The 21,905-nt window shown below is 35.0% G+C and overlaps 1 protein-coding gene across 4 annotated transcripts in view; it reads right to left on the minus strand.

The window, feature by feature from the left end:
• The window catches only part of TLL1 (tolloid like 1), a 410,556-nt gene that overhangs the window by 131,414 nt on the left and 257,237 nt on the right, over positions 1-21,905 (minus strand). For all 4 annotated transcript variants that reach the window (XR_011973863.1, XM_072639726.1, XM_072639725.1 and 1 more), the window contains exon 9: positions 10,857-10,972. Coding sequence is in view for 3 of the 4 variants with exons in the window: in XM_072639726.1 (XP_072495827.1) it covers positions 10,857-10,972 (116 nt within the window). In the remaining variant the exon portion in view is untranslated. The remainder of the gene's footprint in view (positions 1-10,856; positions 10,973-21,905) is intronic.

Consider the following 21,905-nt stretch of genomic DNA (forward strand, 5'->3'; position numbering starts at 1 on the left):
GGATAAACAGGAGGCGATAGAATGGAGAGAAAGACACAGACAGCCATCATAACTATAAATGTGAATAGGATGAACTCTCCCATAAAGCAGAGGTGGAAATTAGAATTAATTCAAAACCATAACCCTACAACATGTTGTTTCTAAGAAACACTTCTAAAACAGAGGGATAAACACAGGGTGAAGTTAAATGGTTAAAGCAAAATATATCATGCTTCAGCTGATACAAAAAAAAAAAATAGGGGTAGCAATCCTAATCTCAGACAAAGCAGATGTGGTAATTGATCTAATCAAAAGAGAGAAGGAAGGAAATTATATCCTGCTAAAAGGCACCATAGACAATGAAGCAATATCTTTACTAAACATGTATGAATCAAGTGGTACAGCATACAAATTCTGTCTTCTTGAGTTATAGGAAACAAAATTATACTGTGGGGAAACTCAAACTCCTACTCTCTGAACTTGATAACTCTAACCTTAAAATAAACAAGAAAGACGTTAAGAAGGTGAATAGAACTGTGGATAAGATAGCTATGATAGACCTCTGGAGAAAATTGAATCGTGATAGAAAAGAATATGACTTTTTCTCAGTGGTATATGGCACATATACAAAATTGACCATGTGCGAGGACATAAAATCTTCACATTTCAGTGCATAAAGGCAGAGATGGTCAATGCATCTTTTTCAGATCATAATGAAATAAAAATTATATGTAATAAAGTGCTATGAAAAAATAGATAAAAAATTAATTGGAAACTAAATAATCTAACCTAAAAAATGAGTGGGTTAAACAACAAATCAGAGAAACAATAACTTCATTCAAGATAATGACAATAATGAAACAACCGACCAAAACTTATGGGATGCAGCGAAAGCAGTTCTTAGAGGAAGTTTAATATCATTGTATGCCTACATGAATAAAATAGAGAAAGAGGAGATCAACGAATTGGGCATGCAAATTGAAAAAGCAAAAAAAGAACAAATTGAAAATCTCCAAGTAAATACCAAATTAGGAATACTGAAAACAAAGGAAGAGAGTAATAAATTGAAATTATGAAAATTTTTGCACTAATAAATAAAAATAAGAGTTGGTTTTATGAAAAAAACAATAAAATTGATAAACCTTTGGTCAATTTGATTTAAAAAAATAAGTAAACCAGAACACCAATATAAAAAATTAAAAGGGTGAACTCACATCCAATGTGGAGGATATTAAAACAATAATTAGAAATTACTTTAGCCAAATGTAAGCCCATGAATTTGACAATCTAAATAAAATGGATGAATATTTTCTTTTAATATAAATTGTCCAGATTGACAGAAGAGGAAATAAAATATTTAAATAACCTTATCTCAGAAAAAGAAATTAAACAAGCCATCAATGAACTCCGTAGGAAAAAAATCTCCAGGGTCAGATGGATTTACAAGTGAATTCTATCAAACATTTACAGAATAGTTAATTCCAATACTATATAAACCATTTGGGAAATTGCCAAAGAAGGAGTCCTCCCAATTCTTTTTATGATACAAATATGGTTCCGATACCTAAACCAGGAAGAGCCACAACAGAGAAAGTAAATTATAGACTAATTTCCCTAATGAATATAGATGCAAAAATTTTAAATAAGATATTACAAAAAATATTGCAGCAACTTATCACAAGAAAAATAAATTGTGATCCAGTAGGATCTAGGAATGCAGGACTGGTTCAATATTAGGAAAACTATCAACATTATTGATTATATCGACAAGAAAACTAGCAAACCATATGATTAGCTCAAGTGATGAAAGAAAAGACTTTTGACAAAACACAACACCCATTGCGATTGAAAATACTGAAGAGCATAGGAATAAATGGAGTCTTCCTTAATGTAATAAGTACTATTTCCCTAAAACTATCAGTAAGCATTAAAGATCAAGGGTGAAACAAGGATGTCCCTTAATACCACTGTTATTCAATATGGTACTAGAAATGTTAGTTTTAGCAATAAGAGAAGAAAAAGAAATTGAAGGAATTAGAATCAGCAAAGAAGAAATGAAGTTATCATTCCTTGCAGACCTTATGATGATGCACTTCAAGAATCCTAAAGATTCAATTTAAAAACAAAATAAAGAACTTTGGGAAAGTTGCAGGTTACAAAATAAACCCACATAAATCATCTACATTCCTATATATTACTAACAAAGCACAACAGTAAGAGAGAGAAAGAGAAGTCTCATTTAAAGTTCTGGTAGACATTATAAAATATCTGGGAGTCTTTGTGCCAAACAAACCCAGGGACTATTTGAACATAATTACAAAACACTTTTCGCACAAATAAAGTTAGATTTAAGTAATTGGAAAAACATCAGTTGCTCATGGGTAGGCCGAGCTAAAATAACAAAAATTACAATTATACCTAAATTGATTTACTTATACAGTGCTTTATCAATCAAATACCAGAAAATTATTTCCTAAAGCTAGAAAAAATAATAGCAAAATTCATCTGGAAGAACAAAAAGTCTGGAATATAAAGGGAAATAATGAAAAAAATACGTGAGGGAAAGTGGCCTAGCCACACCAGATCTCAAATTGTATTATAAAGCAGCAACCATCAAAACTATTTGGTGCTGGCTAAGAACTAGAGAGATAGACCAATGGAATAGGTTAGGTACTCAAGACACAGTAGTCAATGAGCATAGCAATCTACTGTTTGATAAACCTAAGGACCTCAATTTCTGGGATGAGAACTCACTATTTGACAAAAACTATTGGTAAAACTGGGTAACAGTGTAGCAGAAACTGGGCATAGACCAATGTCTGATATTGTACTCAAGAATAAAGTCCAAATGGGTACATGATCTAGGTATAAAGATTGATACTATAAACAAATTAGGGGAGCAAGGGATATTGTATTTGCCAGATTTATGAAGTATGGAGAAATTTATGACCAAACAAAATATAGAGAATATTTTGAGGTGCAAAATGTATTATTTTGGTTACATGAAATTGAAAAGTTTTTGCACAACAAAATCAATGAAACAAGATAAGGAGGGAAGCAAAAAACTGAGAAAGAATTTTTGCAACTAGTGTCTATGATAAAGGTCTCATTTCTAAAATATATGCACAAGTGAATCAGATTTATAGCAGTACAAGTCATTGCCCAATTCAAAAATGGCCAAAGCATATGAACTGGCAGTTCAGTTTTTTCTTCTACCTTCCATATGGAGAGTCTGTTATATTTTGCAATTGAGAACTACACTGGCATATTCATAATTACCACCAGTGCTGTGAATATTGACTTAGTGATACATCCTGCCTCAAGTATTTATTTAGGACTTATTATATGCAAAGTGAAAGGTAGAATGGAGCAGTACACAGAGACTTTTGCATCTGAAAGATCTGAATACAAAACTTTGCTGCTTACATAATTAGTATAGTCATGAGCAAGTCATTTAACCTCTGGGGAAGGAAAGCGAACATACTGAATTGAAGATTGTGTCATGCTGGAACACTTGCTTAGATCTAATAAGATGAAAATTCATAGAGCTGAATGGAAGGTCTTTCACATGGGTTAAAAAACCCACTATCACAAGTAGAAGATCATTATCTTATGTTATTATGTTAACATTTAGATGAAAGAAGCACTTTCAAAAAAAGGAATTTGTCAGAAAATTATTTGGTAATGTCAATAAACTGCATGCTCCAAATGAGTTGGCTATAATATGGTAATAAAAAGAAAAAAAAACTAATATGACTTTGGGCTATGTTAGGAGAAGCATGGACTTCCAGGAAAAGGGAAGTACAAGCACAGTTGTCTGCCTTGGTTAACTCACATGTCCTGGAGTAATATGTTCAATCTGTATATCAAAATTAAAATAAACAAGAATACTGAAAGTGTGAAGAACATCTAGAGCAGGGCAATAAGGATGGGGAAGGATCTCTTTGACATGTCAGTACTCCTGAGGTATCTGGACATAAAGACAGTGACTTCTGGGCTTTCACCAATGACACTGTCAGCTATCACTACTTTGACTTTTAAAAAGCATATATCCAAGTGAGAAATGACCTTGCTTCCTACTTACTATGCATTACTCTTCTCTCACCCTGGGTGAGCCAACCAAAAGCAAAAGGATAAAGTAGGAAAAGTTTATATTCAACTATATTATTTGAAGAAAAAATTCACGTGAAATAATTTATAATAAGGAAATAATTCATCATCAACATTTTCAGTTATGCAAAGATTATAATACAGTTGTTTAATCTTCAGTCTTCCTTGGATACTCTCCTAATTTATATTTGGGCAAAATAATATCTGAATAAAGTAATACATGGATTTCATGCTAAGAGAAGAATAGGAAAAAAGAAAGGAGAAAGGGCAAATGGGGTGGAAGAAAATGTATACGTTTATACATGTATGTATGTTCATTTAGGGAAAGATACATGTCAAGAGAAAGGGAAGTGTAGAGTTAAGAAATGTAAAGGGGATATGACTTAAAATGAAAAAGTAGCACATAAAATCAAAAGCAGAGCAATGGAAGAGAAAGGATTACATGAGTACAACAAAGAAAGATGGACTAGTACATTAAGAGAAAAAAAAATGTGGGGAGAAAGGTAACCTATGAAGTTCTAAAACATAAAGGATTTTTCCTGTTTGTATCTTAAATAAAATAGCATCATTCTTAGGCTTTTTTTTTTTTTTTGGAGGGGAGAAGGCAGGGCAATTGGAGTTAAGTGACTTGCCCAAGGTCATACAGCTAATAAGAGTCAAGGGTCCGAGGTCAGATTTGAACTCAGGTCCTCCTGATTCCAGGACCAGTGCTCTAATTCACTGCACCACCTAACTGCCTCATGGGGGGTTTTTGATGCAATGGAATGAATAACACACCATAAACTTCAAGTATCATCCAACAAACCTTTCTGATTTAAGATAATTAAGAATAACAAACCATAAATTAGAAACTGTGCATCAGTGCAGCCCATTTGTCACTCCCACTGCCCCATTCAACTCTACTTGTCATCGGTCATAATGATTAATAACCATAGAAGAAATGAAGAATGGAGAGCATAGGACTATCTGGTTTTCTGCTGTTCGGAAGGTTTTAGAAGTTGTTTTGGTATATAGAGAAAAAAAAGCTAACATAAGTGGAAAATGAATCACATTTTGCTTTTGCAAAAGAATGAACGTTAATAAGCAATGTTGAAAGAGAAAGGATTTACAACTAAAAAGGTACAACATTTTTTTTGCCACGTGTTTTGTTTTTTTGTTGTTGTTGTTGTTGTTGTTGTTGTTCTCATAAGCTGGTGTCATTTGGTCAATTTTACTTCATATACTTCCAAAATGTATTTCTTGTGACTAACACATTGAGTAGTTCTTAAGACACCTTTGGAGCATATCCTTCCAGACATTATTAGGATCTACATTTTCCCCCTTGGAGGGATATTCTAAAAGCATAAGTCTGCACATGTTACTGCCAAGTTCAATAAACTCCAGCAGCTCTCCATTCACTCCATGATCAAATAAGAAGTCCTTTGTCCAACATTTAAAGCCTCTGATAACCTGACTTCAACCAAAGCTGGTTATAAATTACATCTCTTCACACACCCCTAGAGTCCAGCCAAAATAGTCTTTGAACTGTTCCTCAACAGACAACAATCTCTTTCTCCAGTCTCCACTACTTTGCCCAGGTTCTCTCTCATATCTGTCCTCTCTCCCCATTTCAGCCTTTTAGAATCAGCTAAAACACCACATCATATTTCATGCCTTTCCTGATACATATGGGTACTAGTTTCTCTTCTTTCTAAAAATGTTCTTGTATTTATTTTGAGGCTATTTGGGATAATCTTGTGTGAGCACACATTATATTTGCTAATCAAAGGCAAGTTTACTTGAGGAAAAAGGTCTGTTTTCCTTCTTGTCTTTGGATATCTACTACTTAGCACATTGCTTAGCATTTAGTAATTATTTAATAAACGCATACCATTTGATGATTAATGCCCTTCTTAAAAACATTTCTCACAATGGTTAACATTTCATCTGCCCCTACTATAGATTTACAGTTCAAAAGCCACTTTCATAACCCTGATCATATTTGATAATAAAATCCACCATGAGAAGAAGGAAAGGAGGGAAAAGAAAGAAAAAAGGGAGAGGGAAGGAGGAGGGAGGGAGGGTGGGAAGAAATGTATTACTGTTGCCATTTACAGTTGCCGACCCCATCGGACTCAAAAAGGTCCACAATCACAAGAAGCAATGGCAGAATTAAAATTGATGTTTTCTGGATCTAATTCCAGTGCCAGCATTATGTAATCTTGTGGAAAAGATCACAGATCAAGAATTACTAAAATTGGGTCAGCAAATATAACCCAAGGTTTTCTTTTTTTATTCTTTTCTGAAAAGTGAGGGGAAAATCTATGGATGTGGACATGGTCCACTGTTATCTATATAAGATTTCTTAGGAAGGTCATTTCTCCCAAACAGGTGGGATGAGTTCTACAATTTAAACTCTGTGGAAGTATACAGATAAGATTTTCATGGGTAAGAGTTTTATGGAAGGGGTGCCATTTGTATCACCAGAGAGAGTATATCATTGCTAGGATCACACATCAAAAATTTGTCATACCACATCACATATTTCATTATGATTTTTTCTCATTATGTTTTCCAACTACAATAGTAATTACCAGATACCTACTAATTATTTTTCAACTTTTGCTCCAATAATATCAATTTTATGTAATTTATTTAGAATTTTAGAATATTCAAAGTAACTCCAAACATTTTGATGATGAATTTCCTTTAGTATTTATGATGAATTTTTAATTATTCCCTCTGCGACTATCTGTGGTTATTCCATGGCAAATGATAAATGCTAACCTAGTTTTCTGCACTTACCAGGGTGTTCTAGGACATACTATGGATGCTCTGGGGAAAGAAAAATAAACAAATCTATTGCTGCTCTTTCCCTGTCCATCCTCCCAAGATGAGGAAAGTCATTCTCTAAACTAAATATTAACAGCCTTTGGAAAAGATACTATTTATACAAATTACTACCTGATTCCCAAAATGTGGAGGCCTGACAATATTTATAGTGTTGTTTTATATGCCATTTTATTATTCCTCCTAAGGTCTTCATGTGGTAAGACAGGTCTAACCAGGTCTGAGTCAAGTTCCAAGAGCTGTGTCCTTCTATCCAAATTAAAGCCAGAATTTTTTCATGCTCTTTAAGCCCTACCACTTCTGTTCCAATAGAGTCTAGATTTCCTCCACAATTGTTAGAAGAGGGAATGGTGGTTTCTAAATGACTATGTCCATAAATCCTCCAACAGAATTATAGAATTTCAGAGCCATGAAGGACCTTAGAGATCATTTAATCCAACCTCCTCATTGTACAATGAGAAAATTGAGGACAACAGAGGTCAAAGGTTTTTCCTGAGTATAAAATTTGAATGAAGTAACTTCCCTGCATCAGACAGTTGCTCAGTGGCAGCCACAGGAGTAAAAATATAGCTGTCTTCTAACTCCTTGGCTGATGCTTGTCCCACTACCCTGTGCTACCTGTGGAAGAAATCCTTTGTCAGTGAACCTGAATTCTGGCTTATTCCTTCATCAGGGGATATCCTATAATTTCCCCTACATGATGACAAGCCCACCTCCATCACTGTCATTAGACTGCTGTGTCTCTCAATCCACCTTGTGCCTTCTATGGGTAGCAAATCCCTCTACTTAATTTATCCCACTTAAAAGATAAGATATGAGAAGTATGGATTTATATAGATCAAACAGGTAAAAATCTCATTACCTAATTTTTAAAAAGAGTTTGACAAGGAAACTTGAATAAGCAAAAGGCTTTTTCAAAAAATATTGGTTTTATGTAAACAAATTTATTTAGAAAGCAAAATTTAGTAGAATAGAGACAAAATTAATTTTCCATAGTACTATATAAGAAAGAAAGAGTCACACTGTACTCAGCCCTAAGCATTCCATGTTTAGAACCAGACTCCTTAACCAAAGAACCAGCAACCACAAAGAGGCCTGTAAATATACTTCCAGACATCTGTGGAGTTGGATGTAGAAAAATAAAAACTACATCTACAAAGATTCTTTGGTAATCCTATGTAATTAATGATATGCATTTTAAAACATTTTTTCCTTGAGAAAGAATCCCTAGTTTTCTGGAGATTAGACATATCTAAAAACGGTACAATACCTATATTGATAATGCATTTTTGCTTATTGTTAATATAATTTTGCTTCTTATTGGGAAGATTTCCGTCCCCCCCCCCCATTAGTCTGGCAATAATTGTAGGAAGGCCCACACGTCTTGTTAAGGAGGCAGTGGTTCTCAAGGGTTCTGATGTCCTCTGACTCTGAAAAATGTATAAGTGAGGTGAGGTTTTACTTTGGGGCTTACTATTTGGGAGTGTTTGTTTGGCCAGATGAGACTCTGGGCAGCTGCTAAGCATTGAAAACACAGATAATGGTGCTTTTCTCTCTGGTAACTATATATGTATATAATGGGCAGACAGCTGGATTTGTTTGCTGATAATGTCACACAGTTGTAAGCCATGTCTGTTGATTATTATTTCTTTGTATTTTCTCTGAAGTTCAGGGTACTGACTTTTCTCCAGAACCAAGTGAATGATATGTATATACATCTATAGATATAGATATAGACAGATAGATATAGATATATGTGCTTGATTAAAGTGATTGTTGACCCCTCACAAAAGTTGCCTTTAATTTTAGAAAAGCAGATTTAAGAACCTGTGATAGCAGGCTCTCCTCTGTATGTTGGGGTACTTACTTTTTATAACACCTTACAAACTATCAGGTCCTTCTCTCAGTGAAAGTCTCCAAAGGCAGAGAAAGAGTCTGAAGAAGGAATTCTTAGTTAGGCATGATCTATACTAGATGGCCCCTGATGTCCCTCCAACACTGATACTGTGGAAGTTGCATTCCATATACCTTTTCCTCCTTATGAATCCTATTGAATGTGTTCATATTTCCACATGAAACATCCCAGCATGTTATCGCTAAATGCCATTTGTGTTGCCAAAGTGATAGGAGACTTAGATTAGAGACTCAGGCTAGAAATTACGTTGCACAACAGAGAAGAAAGTATCTCCAAAAGTTAGAGCCTATTTCAGTTTCTGCACTTTTCTCTGGCCTTTCATGAAGTAGAATCTTGAAAGGAATAACTATTCAATAAATCTCATTTGAGTGGATGTAATTCAATACATCTATAACTTATATATGCATGCCAAAAGAGTAACTGACAACATCACAGATAAAAGTATTTTACATTATCCTATATTGGACATTTCCTTAAACTTAAAAAAATGGGGGTAACCCTTTCTAAGTGACAGAATGTCAACATAGAGACTTAGGCAATCCATTCAGGCATCCTGTCCCAACCACTGGAATAACACTGAAGCATTTTCACTGCTTTTAAAATGTTACTAGAAAGAAAGAAGAGAAATTAAAATGCAATGGTGTGGAGGAAGAAACTAACTCAAAATCTGAAAATGTGCTTTTGCTCTTTCTTTGAGTCTCACAAGCATCTGTCAACAAGATTATACATCATGAAAATGGCTTTCTGGAACATGGCGTAATTCTTTTCATTCATGAATTCAAAGAGTGACATAACTAAAAAATAATACCTGAGACAATTTTTGGACTTCAGACAGCTAGTTATTTAAATCATTGAAAAACTCAGTGGAATTTTTGCTTCTATTTGTTTAATCTCTTTGGAAACTTTCCAGTTTTCCAAATAGCTCATTCCAAACAATCAACCATCAAACATTTATAAAGCACCTGTTGAATCACAGGCACTGTTCTGGAAACCAGAGACTAGAAAGTAAAAATTAAACATTTTTCTACCCTCAAAGAGCAGTGTTTATTATTCATACATCATCCTTACTTTTAATCAACATTAAACTCTGCTTTTCAAAACTCATCCTTTTAGAAGCCCTCTATGTGCTTATGTGCTTCTACAATGGTACCCAGGAGACATTTTTTGAAACAAAAGGAAGGCCTCTGTTATGTTGGGTAGCTTCTCTAGAGAGAGTTTATAAAGACATAGACAAAAATCACAAAAAAATTGAGAACTTGTGCCTGGGTCTGAAACTACCTATGATAGGTAGCAGTCTCACCTAGAAAGATACAAGACTAGTGAAATAATGAAGTGTACATGAAGAAAATAACCACTGACTGGTGTCTACAAAGGACAACTAAAACATAGCAGAGATATAGGTTCTCTTTTTTCCGCTCCTGTCAATTTTTTGTTGTTGCTTAGTCGTTTCAGTCACATCCGATTCTTTGTGGTACCATTTGGGGCTTTCTTGGCAAAAGATACTGGAGGAGTTTGCCATTTCCTTCTCTAGCTTGTTTTACAGATGGTAACTTTCCTAGGGTCCCACAACTAGTAAATGTCTGAAGCCAGATTTGAATTCATGAAGATATCTTCCTGATTCCAAACTTAGTGTTCTATCCACTGTGCCAACTAGCTGCCCAAATAGTCTAATACTACTTGAATTTTGGAAAGTACTCTTATCTTTAAACTAAATTATACAGATTGTGTTTTCTGCAATTCTTTCTCTGTATGCCTTACCAATACTAGGTATTTAAACAGTAACTAAATGAATAACTAAGTGAATATGAGACACTGCAGGATCACGAATTGTATTCACTATTAAATAATACTTTGGTCATAGTGTCTTAATGCATTCTATTATGATTTTCTACAGGTCTTCAATCTTTCACTTTGGTAGAGTCTTCAAAAAAAAAACTAAAACAAATTCACTTTCTAAAAAAACACATATCTTACCTCTTTTATATGCAATTAAAATAAAATATTTGTTTTTCTGTAAAAATACCTTTTCCCCTGGAGTCACAGAAATTCTCCATATACAGTGTGTATAGGAAGGATAGCCATTTGGAAATCCCGGAGAAGAAAAGTTGCCAGTAGACTCTTGAAGTGTTTCTCCACATGCTGAAAAACAATAAGATAAGGTAAATGAAACCTATTTTATATAGTCAGGGGGAGAGCATAAGTGCCTTCTTTCTGGTATACTGTCAAATTTTTAATTCAATTCAACATCATTACAGATATGCTGTTTGGTACTGAGAATTATACGAAAAAAATTTTTTTTAAGAAAAGTCACTTCCTTTGTAGGATCACTTTCCTTTATTTATGGTTTTATGCTACGATGTTACTAAAACTTCCATACAGAGATGTGCTGGGTGATTGCTAAAGTCTTTCTCTACTTTTAATACTTCATTTTTGTGCAAAGATGACCCTAGAAAGGTCCTCTGACTATGCCAATGGAACCAAATATCCAGCAGTATTATCAAACAAGCTATTAATGCTGCAACTATAGTCCCAGTAATTTATCATGTGCCTGCAAAGGACTAAGCTTTTGTCAACTCAGAGAAGCCCACCACCAGGATTCTGACCCCTTGAGGATGAAGTGCAGGGACAATTAATGACTTAAAAAAATTCAAAATAGTCCCCAGCCCCAAATGCTTCTTCCACCGTTCTGCAATGGCAATATTAGAGTGTGACAAGTGGGTCAATAAGCTCTAAGGCATGTAAGAGTTGTGCTATGATTTGGTGGAAAGATTCTCCGAATGAGAAAATCTGAACCCATCAAAGTATCAACAAAATCTTAATGCTGTACAGGAGACAAGCAAAAAATTTTATAACATTAATAAGGTTATTCTCATAAAGGTTTTCTTCATGGAAACATTTTTCAAAGCATTCCACAAACTTAAAATCAAATGAACATTCTTCAAATTTAGTCCATGGATCTTTCTATTCTCTTATAATTACTCTCATTCATATGATCATAGGATCAAAGTAATAATTTCTGTTTACACATATGCAGCACTATCTGTAACTATATAGTCAGCTATATATGTGTATATGTGTGTATACATACATACGTTGATAGCTGAGCTCTGTTGGTTATCCATCTAAATGCACGACATAATCTAGAAAATAGAAATTCCTCATGCATTTTTTTCCCGGTGTGAATTGAACCAAACTCTTTTTGAGTGAACATTGATCTCATTATACAAAGTTCTGAAATATCCTGGGTCTTAACGTCATCAGTACAATGTTATAAGCAATTAAGAACACCTAGAAAATCTGACAATTTCTAGAGAATTCCTCTTTGAATTGTATGTTGTGTGGAATGACTTCCTTGATAGTAGTACACACTTCTGTGAGAACACATCTCCCAGTATGCCTTGCTTGGTAAGAGGCACCAAAGTTATCTCTTTTACTTGTCCTTTGGGGAATCTTAAATAAATATGACATAGGAGACATTTTGTTGTAAGAACTTGTAAGAAAGCCATCAAGGCTTTATTTTGCTTTACTAAATCATATACTTTTTTAAAATAGCCAAGATACAATAAACACAATGGGATGTGGTATCCTGTATACCTTTCAGCCAATTATTACTTTCCTATTTATGTGGAGGGCCCAAACTAGAAAGTCATGAAAACTGGCCTCCACTCTTCTCTCTTTGCAACCAGTGGCCAGGTATCACTGAGTCTATCTCTACAACACCTCTCATATCTGATTCATTATCTCCACTTACAAATCTATCCCCCTAATTCACTTCATTGATAGCCCTTTCCTGAACTATTTCAAAACCCACCTACTTAATCTCCTTGGTTTGTCTGTGCCCTCTTGAATCCATTCACCACAGAACTATCAAACTGATATTCCTAAAAAACCAGGTCTGATTATATCATTCCCCAAGCTTCAGTGACTCTTATTGTCTCTAGGTTAATAAAATACATATTCCTCCATTTGGTATTTTAAGTCCTTCACAATCTGACTTTTTGTCTCTTTTCCCCAGTGCAATTATTCCTTTTCATCAGTTTTGGGTTCAAGCAAATCTTACTGTTTCCCAAGCATGACATCCCTTCTCTCTTCATGACTTTGTGTTGGCTGTTCCCTGGGACTAGAAAGAGATCCTGTCTCACCTACATGTACCTCTCAGAATTCAAAGATTTTATGCTTTAGGTCTACATTTACACTTGTTAAGCATTGCCTCTTCTAAAATTATTTTGCAATTACTCTTTTATGTATATTTTTGCATTTTCTTATCTATGTTTCTATTATATCCTTATCCTATCCACCCACTTCCACCATTTTATGGTATAGCTAGACGGCGCAGTAGATAGAGTACAAGACTTAGCATCAATAGACATTAAATTGTGGCTCAGCCCATAGCTGAATGACCTTGTTCAAGTCGCTTAAATTATCCAGTTTCTTCAGTAAAATGGGGACAGTGATAGCATCTACCTCATGGGGATGCAGTGAGGATTAAATGAGCTAACATATATAAAGTGCTTTGCAAATGTTTTGTTCAATCCTTTTTAGTTATATTTGAGGTTTTCTTGGCAAAGATACTAGAGTGGTTTGCTATTTGCTTCTCCAGCTCATTTTACAGATGAGAAAACTGAGGCAAACAGATTTAAGTGACTTGTCCAGTGTCACATAGCTAGTGTCTGAGACCAGGTTTGAATTCAGGAAGAGGAGTCTTCATGACTTCAAGCCTGGCACTCCATCCACGGTACAGTCTAGTTGCAAATGTTGGTGTTAAATAAATTTTACCTTACTCCTCCTACCACTACTATGAGGACAACAATGTTGATAACTAATTCATTTCTTTCTTTATATATCCAGCACCTAACACAATGCCTAGCATGTAACAGGTGTCTTACAAATACTTATTGAATGAATGAATATTTGATGCATCTATACAGTCACACAGGAAGGGAAAGATTGGATAAATTTAGAGCGAAATCATTGAAGAAAATATCCACCGGGATAAAAACACAGTTCTACTGATGAATTTCATTTGTATTGATAGTTCTTTTAATTTCCATTTGTAATATTTAAAATAATCCCCAACCACCACCCAAAATCAAATATGGAATAGAAATGTCCAATTTTCCTTTGTTCTTCTCCTTGCTCAAGAAAGACAGCTCAAAAGAGTGACAGATTAATCCTTAATAGTTGCCCCATTGGAATACAATAGGAATAAAAAAAAAAGTAGTTTTTTTTTTTTTAAAAAAGAAGAACAGAATTAAAGGAAAAGCTGATTGTAGGTAAAAATTGTAGAATTAAACAGAATCAGAGAAGGGACGACTTGAAAGGAAACAGATAAAAATACGGAGAAAAACAAAGGACAAAAGTTACAAAGGAAAAGATGAAAAATAAAGGTAAGAATGAAATGGAAGGAATAAATTAAGACATCAAAAGAATGTAGCATAAGTACAAAGAGAATGATGAGATAACAAAAGTCAAACTTAGAAAGACATATTTTTCTCTGTTCTTTTCACAAATGAAGGGTATCACAAATGTTTGTATCCTTTGGGAATGGATAAAAGTTGAACCACCATGTTTCACTTTATATTAGCTTCTGTCAATTTTCACACCACTTATAAATATGAATGAATGAGTGAATAAAAAAGCATCAATGAACTAAAAATAATTAATTGATTTTTTTAGAAAGCATTTTGACAAAACAGAATTAGACTAATAAATGGGGAAGAAGCAGTAGCTGATGTCTTTCAAGTCCAAGATGGTAGACCAATAGAAGACCCTTTAGGACTGAAAATGAGCACAGGATTTCTCCACTGGCTACAGGAACTACCATAATGTTGCAGCGACTGCATCTTCTTTTAGCCCTGTACTACATCTAGGGCTGTTTTATCCAGTAAAAGAATGAAGCAATGAAAACAAATGGCAGTATACCCAGGGCTAGAGAGAATAGTCTCTTTCCTTTGGCATAAGGACATTTTTTTACATTTGTCTCCCCAAAGCACAAATAAAGAATGTCATCAAATGCCTTTTTACCCAATGCTTTTTCAAAAAAACTTTGAGAATAAACATTTTTTCTGAATGACGTTCTGATTCCTATTAATATTGGCTAATGTGAGAAAGGAAGGAAGGAAGGAAGGAAGGAAGGAAGGAAGGAAGGAAGGAAGGAAGGAAGGAAGGAAGGAAGGAAGGAAGGAAGGAAGGAAGGAAGGAAGGGACTTAAGAGTTTACTATGTACCTGGCGCTGTGGTAAGCGCGTTACAAATATTGTTTCATCTGATCCTCACTACAACCTTGTAGTTATATAACTACACAACAGCACAGTAGGTGATGCTATGATCACAGTTTTACAGATGATTAAATGTAAGGAAGACAGAGATCCAGTGATTTTTTTTAGGATCACACACCTGGCAGACATCTAAGGCTAGATTTGAACTCAGGTCTTCCTGACTTCATGTCCAGCACTACACCACTCTTAATAATTCTGATCCATCAGCAATTTGACTTACCTAAAGGCATTCAGTAGGAGGATAAAGATTTGCATCGTTTAATTATTTGATCATAAATATTTGTTGAACTGATTTTGTTGATGTGTTATCCTGATACATAGAACACGTCTATTTAAACTGTAAGATAACACTAATACTTATTTTCCCTGTTCATCTGCCCCCTTGGACTCAAGACCTCATTTATCATGTCATTAATAACACAACCTATTACTATCAAAGCATACACAAGATAAGCACATAATTAGAAGATTAAAATATTGATGCATGTTGCTCTGAAAAGAATAAATGACATGAGGTTCAGACTGCATGATTATACAGAGAAAAGGCTGAGGAAAGAAGTAGGAAATGACCTCTCAGATACTTAAGTCATCATCAAATTACAGAGAAAAATAACAAGTCTAAGGGAATTGGCTTTATTTTCTTGCATTATAGTTCATTTACAGCCTCCATCTAAACAATAACAACAACAAAAAACCTGAACTCAGTCTTATCATTCATCCAACTAGGCAACGCTCAAGACAGGCAAGTGTCTTGACTTCTATATTCTCAGATAGTTCTTTCATATTTCCTCATTGATCTGCATAGGGTTAAGTAGAGAACCCTACAACTAGAGGTGTAACTCTAGTTCCCTGCTTTACTAGCTGTGTCTTACAGATATTTCTGCTTACTGAAGCTAGTCAGGATTCAACTAAAATTTCATGAGAAAGTACCCAATGGGTTGTGATCTTTCCTTCCTTGAATATTTAGGGTCATTTTACTTATCCTCTCCTACAAGTTTATACTGTTCTTTTTTTTTTTTAATTTAGCTTTTAACATTCATTTTCACAAAATTTTGGGTTACAAAATTTTTCCCCTTTTCTCCCCTCCCCCCCCAAACGCCAAGCATTCTAATTGCCCCTATGACCAATCTGCTCTCTCTTCTATCATCCCTCTCTGCCCTTGTCTCTGTCTTCTCTTTTGTCCTGTAGGGCCAGATAGCTTTCTATACCCCTTTACCTGTATTTCTTATTTCCTAGTGGTAAGAACATTACAGTTGATCCTAACACTTTGAATTCCAACTTCTTTAGCTCCCTCCCTCTCCACCCCTTCCCTTTGGAAGGCAAGCAATTCAATATAGGCCAAATCTGTGTAGTTTTGCAAATGACTTCCATAATAGTTGTGTTGTATAGGACTAACTATATTTCCCTCCATCCTATCCTGTCCCCCATTACTTCTATTCTCTTTTGATCCTATCGCTCCCCATGAGTGTTGACCTCAAATTGCACTCTCCTCCCCATGCCCTCCCTTCTATCATCCCCCCCCACTCTGCTTATCCCCTTATCCTCCACTTTCCTGTATTGTAAGATAGGTTTTCATACCAAAATGAGTAGGCATTTTATTCTTTCCTTTAGTGGAATGTGATGAGAGTAGACTTCATGTTTTTCTCTCACCTCCCCTCTTTATCCCTCCACTAATGAGTCTTTTGCTTGCCTCTTTTATGAGAGATAATTTGCCCCATTCAATTCTCCCTTTCTCCTCCCAATATATTTCTCTCTCACTGCTTGATTTCATTTTTTTTTAAGATATGATCCCATCCTCTTCAATTCACTCTGTGCACTCTGTCTCTATGTGTGTGTGCGTGTGTGCATGTGTGTGTGTGTAATCCCACCCAGTACCCAGATACTGAAATGTTTCAAGAGTTACAAATATTGTCTTTCCATGTAGGAATGTAAACAGTTCAACTTTAGTAAGTCCCTTATGACTTCTCTTTGCTGTTCACCTTTTCATGGTTCTCTTCATTCTTGTGTTTGGAAGTCAAATTTTCTTTTCAGCTCTGGTCTTTTCATCAAGAATGCTTGAAAATCCTCTATTTCATTGAAAGACCAATTTTTCCCCTGAAGTATTATACTCAGTTTTGCTGGGTAGGTGATTCTTGGATTTAGTCCTAGTTCCTTTGACTTCTGGAATATCCTATTCCATGCCCTTCGATCCCTTAATGTAGAAGCTGCTAGATCTTGTGTTATCCTGATTGTATTTCCACAATACTTGAATTGTTTCTTTCTAGCTGCTTGCAATATTTTCTCCTTGACCTGGGAACTCTGGAATTTGGCCACAATGTTCCTAGGAGTTTCTCTTTTTGGATCTCTTTCATGCGGTGTTCTGTGGATTCCTTGAATATTTATTTTGCCCTCTGGTTCTAGAATCTCAGGGCAGTTTTCCTTGATAATTTCATGAAAGATGATGTCTAGGCTCTTTTTCTGATCATGGCTTTCAGGTAGTCCCATAATTTTTAAATTGTCTCTCCTGGCTCTATTTTCCAGGTCAGTTGTTTTTCCAATGAGATATTTCACATTATCTTCCATTTTTTCATTCTTTTGGTTTTGTTTTGTGATTTCTTGGTTTCTCATAAAGTCATTAGCCTCCATCTGTTCCATTCTAATTTTGAAAGAACTATTTTCTTCAGTGAGCTTTTGAATCTCCTTTTCCATTTGGCTAATTCTGCTTTTGAAAGCATTCTTCTCCTCATTGGCTTTTTGAACCTCTTTTGCCAATTGAGTTAGGCTAGTTTTCAAGGTGTTATTTTCTTCAACATTTTTTTGGGTCTCCTTTAGCAGGGAGCTGATTTGCTGTTCATGCTTTGACTTCATGTCTCTCATTTCTCTTCCCAGCTTTTCCTCCACCTCTCTAACTTGATTTTCAAAATTCTTTTTGAGCTCTTCCATGGCCTGTGCCCATTGAGTGGGCTGGGACACAGAAGCCTTGATTTCTGTGTCTTTGCCTGATGGTAAGCATTGTTCTTCCTCATCAGAAAGGAAGGGAGGAAATGCCTGTTCACCAAGAAAGTAACCTTCTACAGTCTTATTTCTTTTCCCTTTTCTGGGCATTTTCCCAGCCAGTGACTTGACCTCTGAATATTTTCCTCACACCCACCTCACCTCCTGATCCTCCCAGCCAGTGTTTGGGGTCTGAGATTCAAATGCTGCTTCCAGCCTCAGGGCTTTGGGCGGGGGCAGGGCTGCTATTCAGTGTGAGATTAAATTCAGATGCTCAGGTGAGGGCAGGGCTGCCTCTCAGGCTCAGTTCCCTCAGGGAGTTTATGCACAGACCTTCAACAATGGATCCAGGCTCCTGCCTGCTTGGAGAGCCCTGGTCTGCCGCTGCCCCTCAGCTTCTGTCTCCCGAGGGGGCCCGAGCCATGGGGGCACCCCACTCCCCCCTCGACCCGCCAAAGGGACTCTCTCACAGACCCCCGTCACCTGTGGGTGGAGGTACTTGTGCGGCCGCTGGAGATCCCGTCCCTGAAGCCCGCTCGGATCTGTTCCTCTTGGTGCCGTGGCCACGGCAGGGCTGTACTCAGCTCCCAGTCCCGGCGCCCAGTCCGCAGCACGCGGGACCTTTTACGAGAGGTTTGCAGGTCTCTCCGGAACAGAAATCTCCCTCGCTCCAATGTTCTGTGGCCTCTGGGTGCAGAATTCGCCTTTAGTTACTTCTTTGTAGTTGTTCTATGGGTTGTGGGTTCGGAGCTATGTGTATGTGCGTCTTTCTACTACGCCATCTTGGCTCCGCCCCTATACTGTTCTTTTTGACATTAGAGATATTCCTACAGTTATTTCTGCATCTTATTCCCATTGACAGTATATAGGCTTTATGGAGGCAGAAACTATTATCTTGTTAATATTTGTCTTCCTTTAGCACCTAGCAAAGGTTTTCATAAATAGTACGTGCATGATAAACATAAGAGAACAATTGTAAATGTTTCTAAAAATGGAGGATTATGTCAATGCACATTAAAGTTTATTTTAGTAACACAAAGTACATTCAGTCTTTTATCTTTATTCTTTATACAGATGAATAATTGGTAGATTGCACAATAGTATAATATATGAGAACTACTTTTCCAATTTCACACCTGGCCTTGGTTGCCACCCCTTCTTTATTTTAGCCTATTTTGTATTTTTTTCAGCTGTGTTGATGCCACACAATAGAAAAGTAATTCATCATCCATTTTTAGGGAAAATGACCATATGATTTTATCAAGAGAGTAAAGGATTAGATGGACACAGGCTTCCTTTGAATTCACTTGGCAGGCATCCAGGTCCTTCATATTCATTCCCAAAATAATAAAAGGATTAAATGTGATTGCTATAAACCTTTAGAGACCTGAAATATCTTTCTAGATAGATACCAAGGGAATATTTTCTAACCAATTTGTATAGACTATCACAATGACTATCTGAACCAAAGAGTACGATGAGTTTTTGGTTTCTAAATAATTTGTGCTTCATATTTTCACTAAAGAAAATGAGTAACAATCCCCCTAAAATATACAAAATAAAATATACAAATAAATTATTAAAAAATATTTAATAATAGTAGTGCTCTTTTTTGTTGTTCTTCAGTCGTTTCAGTTGTATCTGACTCTTTGTGACCCCATTCAGGATTTTCTTGACAAAGATACTAGAATGGTTTGCCATTTCTTACTCCAGTTCATTTTACAGATGAGGAAGCTGAGGCAAATAGAGTCATGTGACTTATCCAGGGTCATGCAGCCAGTAAGTATCTGAGGTCAAGTTTGAACTAAAGTCTTACTGACTCCAGGTCCAGTATTCTATCCACTGTGTAATCTAACTGCCTGCAAGAGCAGTAATAGAGGTCAATTATAATAATATTCTTTATTATAATATTGTTAAACTATGGCATTTATAAAATATTTTAAGATCTTCAAAGTATTTTATAGTTTAATTCATTTAACCACAGAAACAATCCTGTGAGGTATGCATTATTATTATGATAACCATTTCACAGATAAGGAACCTGCAGATGAGAGAAAATAGGTGACTTCTCCAAGGTCTAACAGCTAGTATATTCTGGTAGCAAAATTTAAACCTTAGTCTTTCTGACTCTAGGTCCAGTATCCACAATACTATTTAGCTGCTTCTAACAAATATTTATTGAATAATTAAACATAGTAATACTCTAACCTCTTTTGATAAGAATCTTCAAAAGACTTCTAAAGAAAATTCTAAAAAATTTCTAAAGGTAACTTTAAAAAGGCAAGCCAGAATCAACGAGTCTTAGCCATTTCCTAATAAATATAAAGAAAAATCTACTACTATGGAATAAAACGTGTTTCCTACAGGTATACTGTGTTGCTGTTTCCCCATAGCACCAATCAAAACAAACTTATTTTTAACTAACCTGTTATTTCAAAAGAATATAGACATAAAATGTACATCCAACCTTTTTTTAAAATCCATATTTGTAAAGCAAAAATGAGGATGCAGAGACAGTGTCAATTATTTACAAAAATGATTATTTGCAATGAGCTATAATATTTAAAAGGAAGTGTAGTATGAATTAGCAAAAACCTTGAATCATAAGAGCATTTTAAAGGACTGTAATTTTAATATATGTATGCATGCATCCATGTGTACATATGTGTGCATGTATACATACACATATATCTATATACACATGTATATACATCCCCAAATGTATGTGTGTATGCATATACACATATACATACATATACTCACATATATACAAAGTACACAATGCACAAATACATGCGTATACATATATGTGGTATATATATATGTACATGTCACATATACACATATATAAGAAAACCAATTAACCACCTTCTTGAAATGGGTTTAATATTTATAGCATCTATATCCTTCATAAAGAATATAGAATGAATTAAATTCAAATATCAAATGTTTGTATTAAAATAGTTTCTAAATCATTTAGTTCACTTACACAAAATAAGCACTTAATAAACATTTATTAATTGATTTTTTAAAAATTTCATTCAAATAACAATATAACTTTACCAAAATCTTTTTCATAACACTGATTTTTAACAATCTTTCCAGATATCACAATGGTAAAAGTTGAATTAAAATCATTCCAAGTGAGTGAATTTGAGTTAATGATATTATATTGTCATCACTTGGTATCTTAGATAAATATTCCCTCTCTTTGTTTTACAAAAATATACCCTTTGTAAACTAAAGTAAAAAAAAAAAACAAATTAGTTATGTACTAACAAGTCATGACTTCATGGCTTTTTGCACTGTAAAGGAAATTACAGTGCCATAGGTCTGCTTAGGGTGACATTATTGATTCCTGCTGAGTTTAATATGTATCTGGCAAATCAATGTGGAAATGTGTCAGCTGGCCTCTTTTCAGTGCATAAAATGCACTTCAACAGATAAAAATCAGTTGTCTTACGTGATATCCATTTTCTTAATTACAATTACTTATGTACTTGGTTTCCTAAAGTACTCTACATTTTCAGTTTATTCAGGCATGAAATCAGATGCTGCACAGTTATACTATCTCTGCACCACACCTAAGCTCTTACTTGACTAATTCCGAATATCTTGCCTTCAGGAAGTTGAATTAAACTACGTGTGACTAGAGTAATAAAAAGTATATAGGTACATTACAATAGCATATAATTTTAAATTATATGTCTAATTCAAAAATAGAAGGCTAAATTGAGCAAATACTAACTGTAATTAGGCAAAAGAGTCAATCCTTTTTTTGTATAGTTTTAGAATAAAAGAATTCCTTAAAAAGATGTATTT

This window comes from Notamacropus eugenii, chromosome 2 (assembly GCF_028372415.1).
Source record: "Notamacropus eugenii isolate mMacEug1 chromosome 2, mMacEug1.pri_v2, whole genome shotgun sequence".
Lineage (NCBI taxonomy): Eukaryota > Metazoa > Chordata > Mammalia > Diprotodontia > Macropodidae > Notamacropus > Notamacropus eugenii.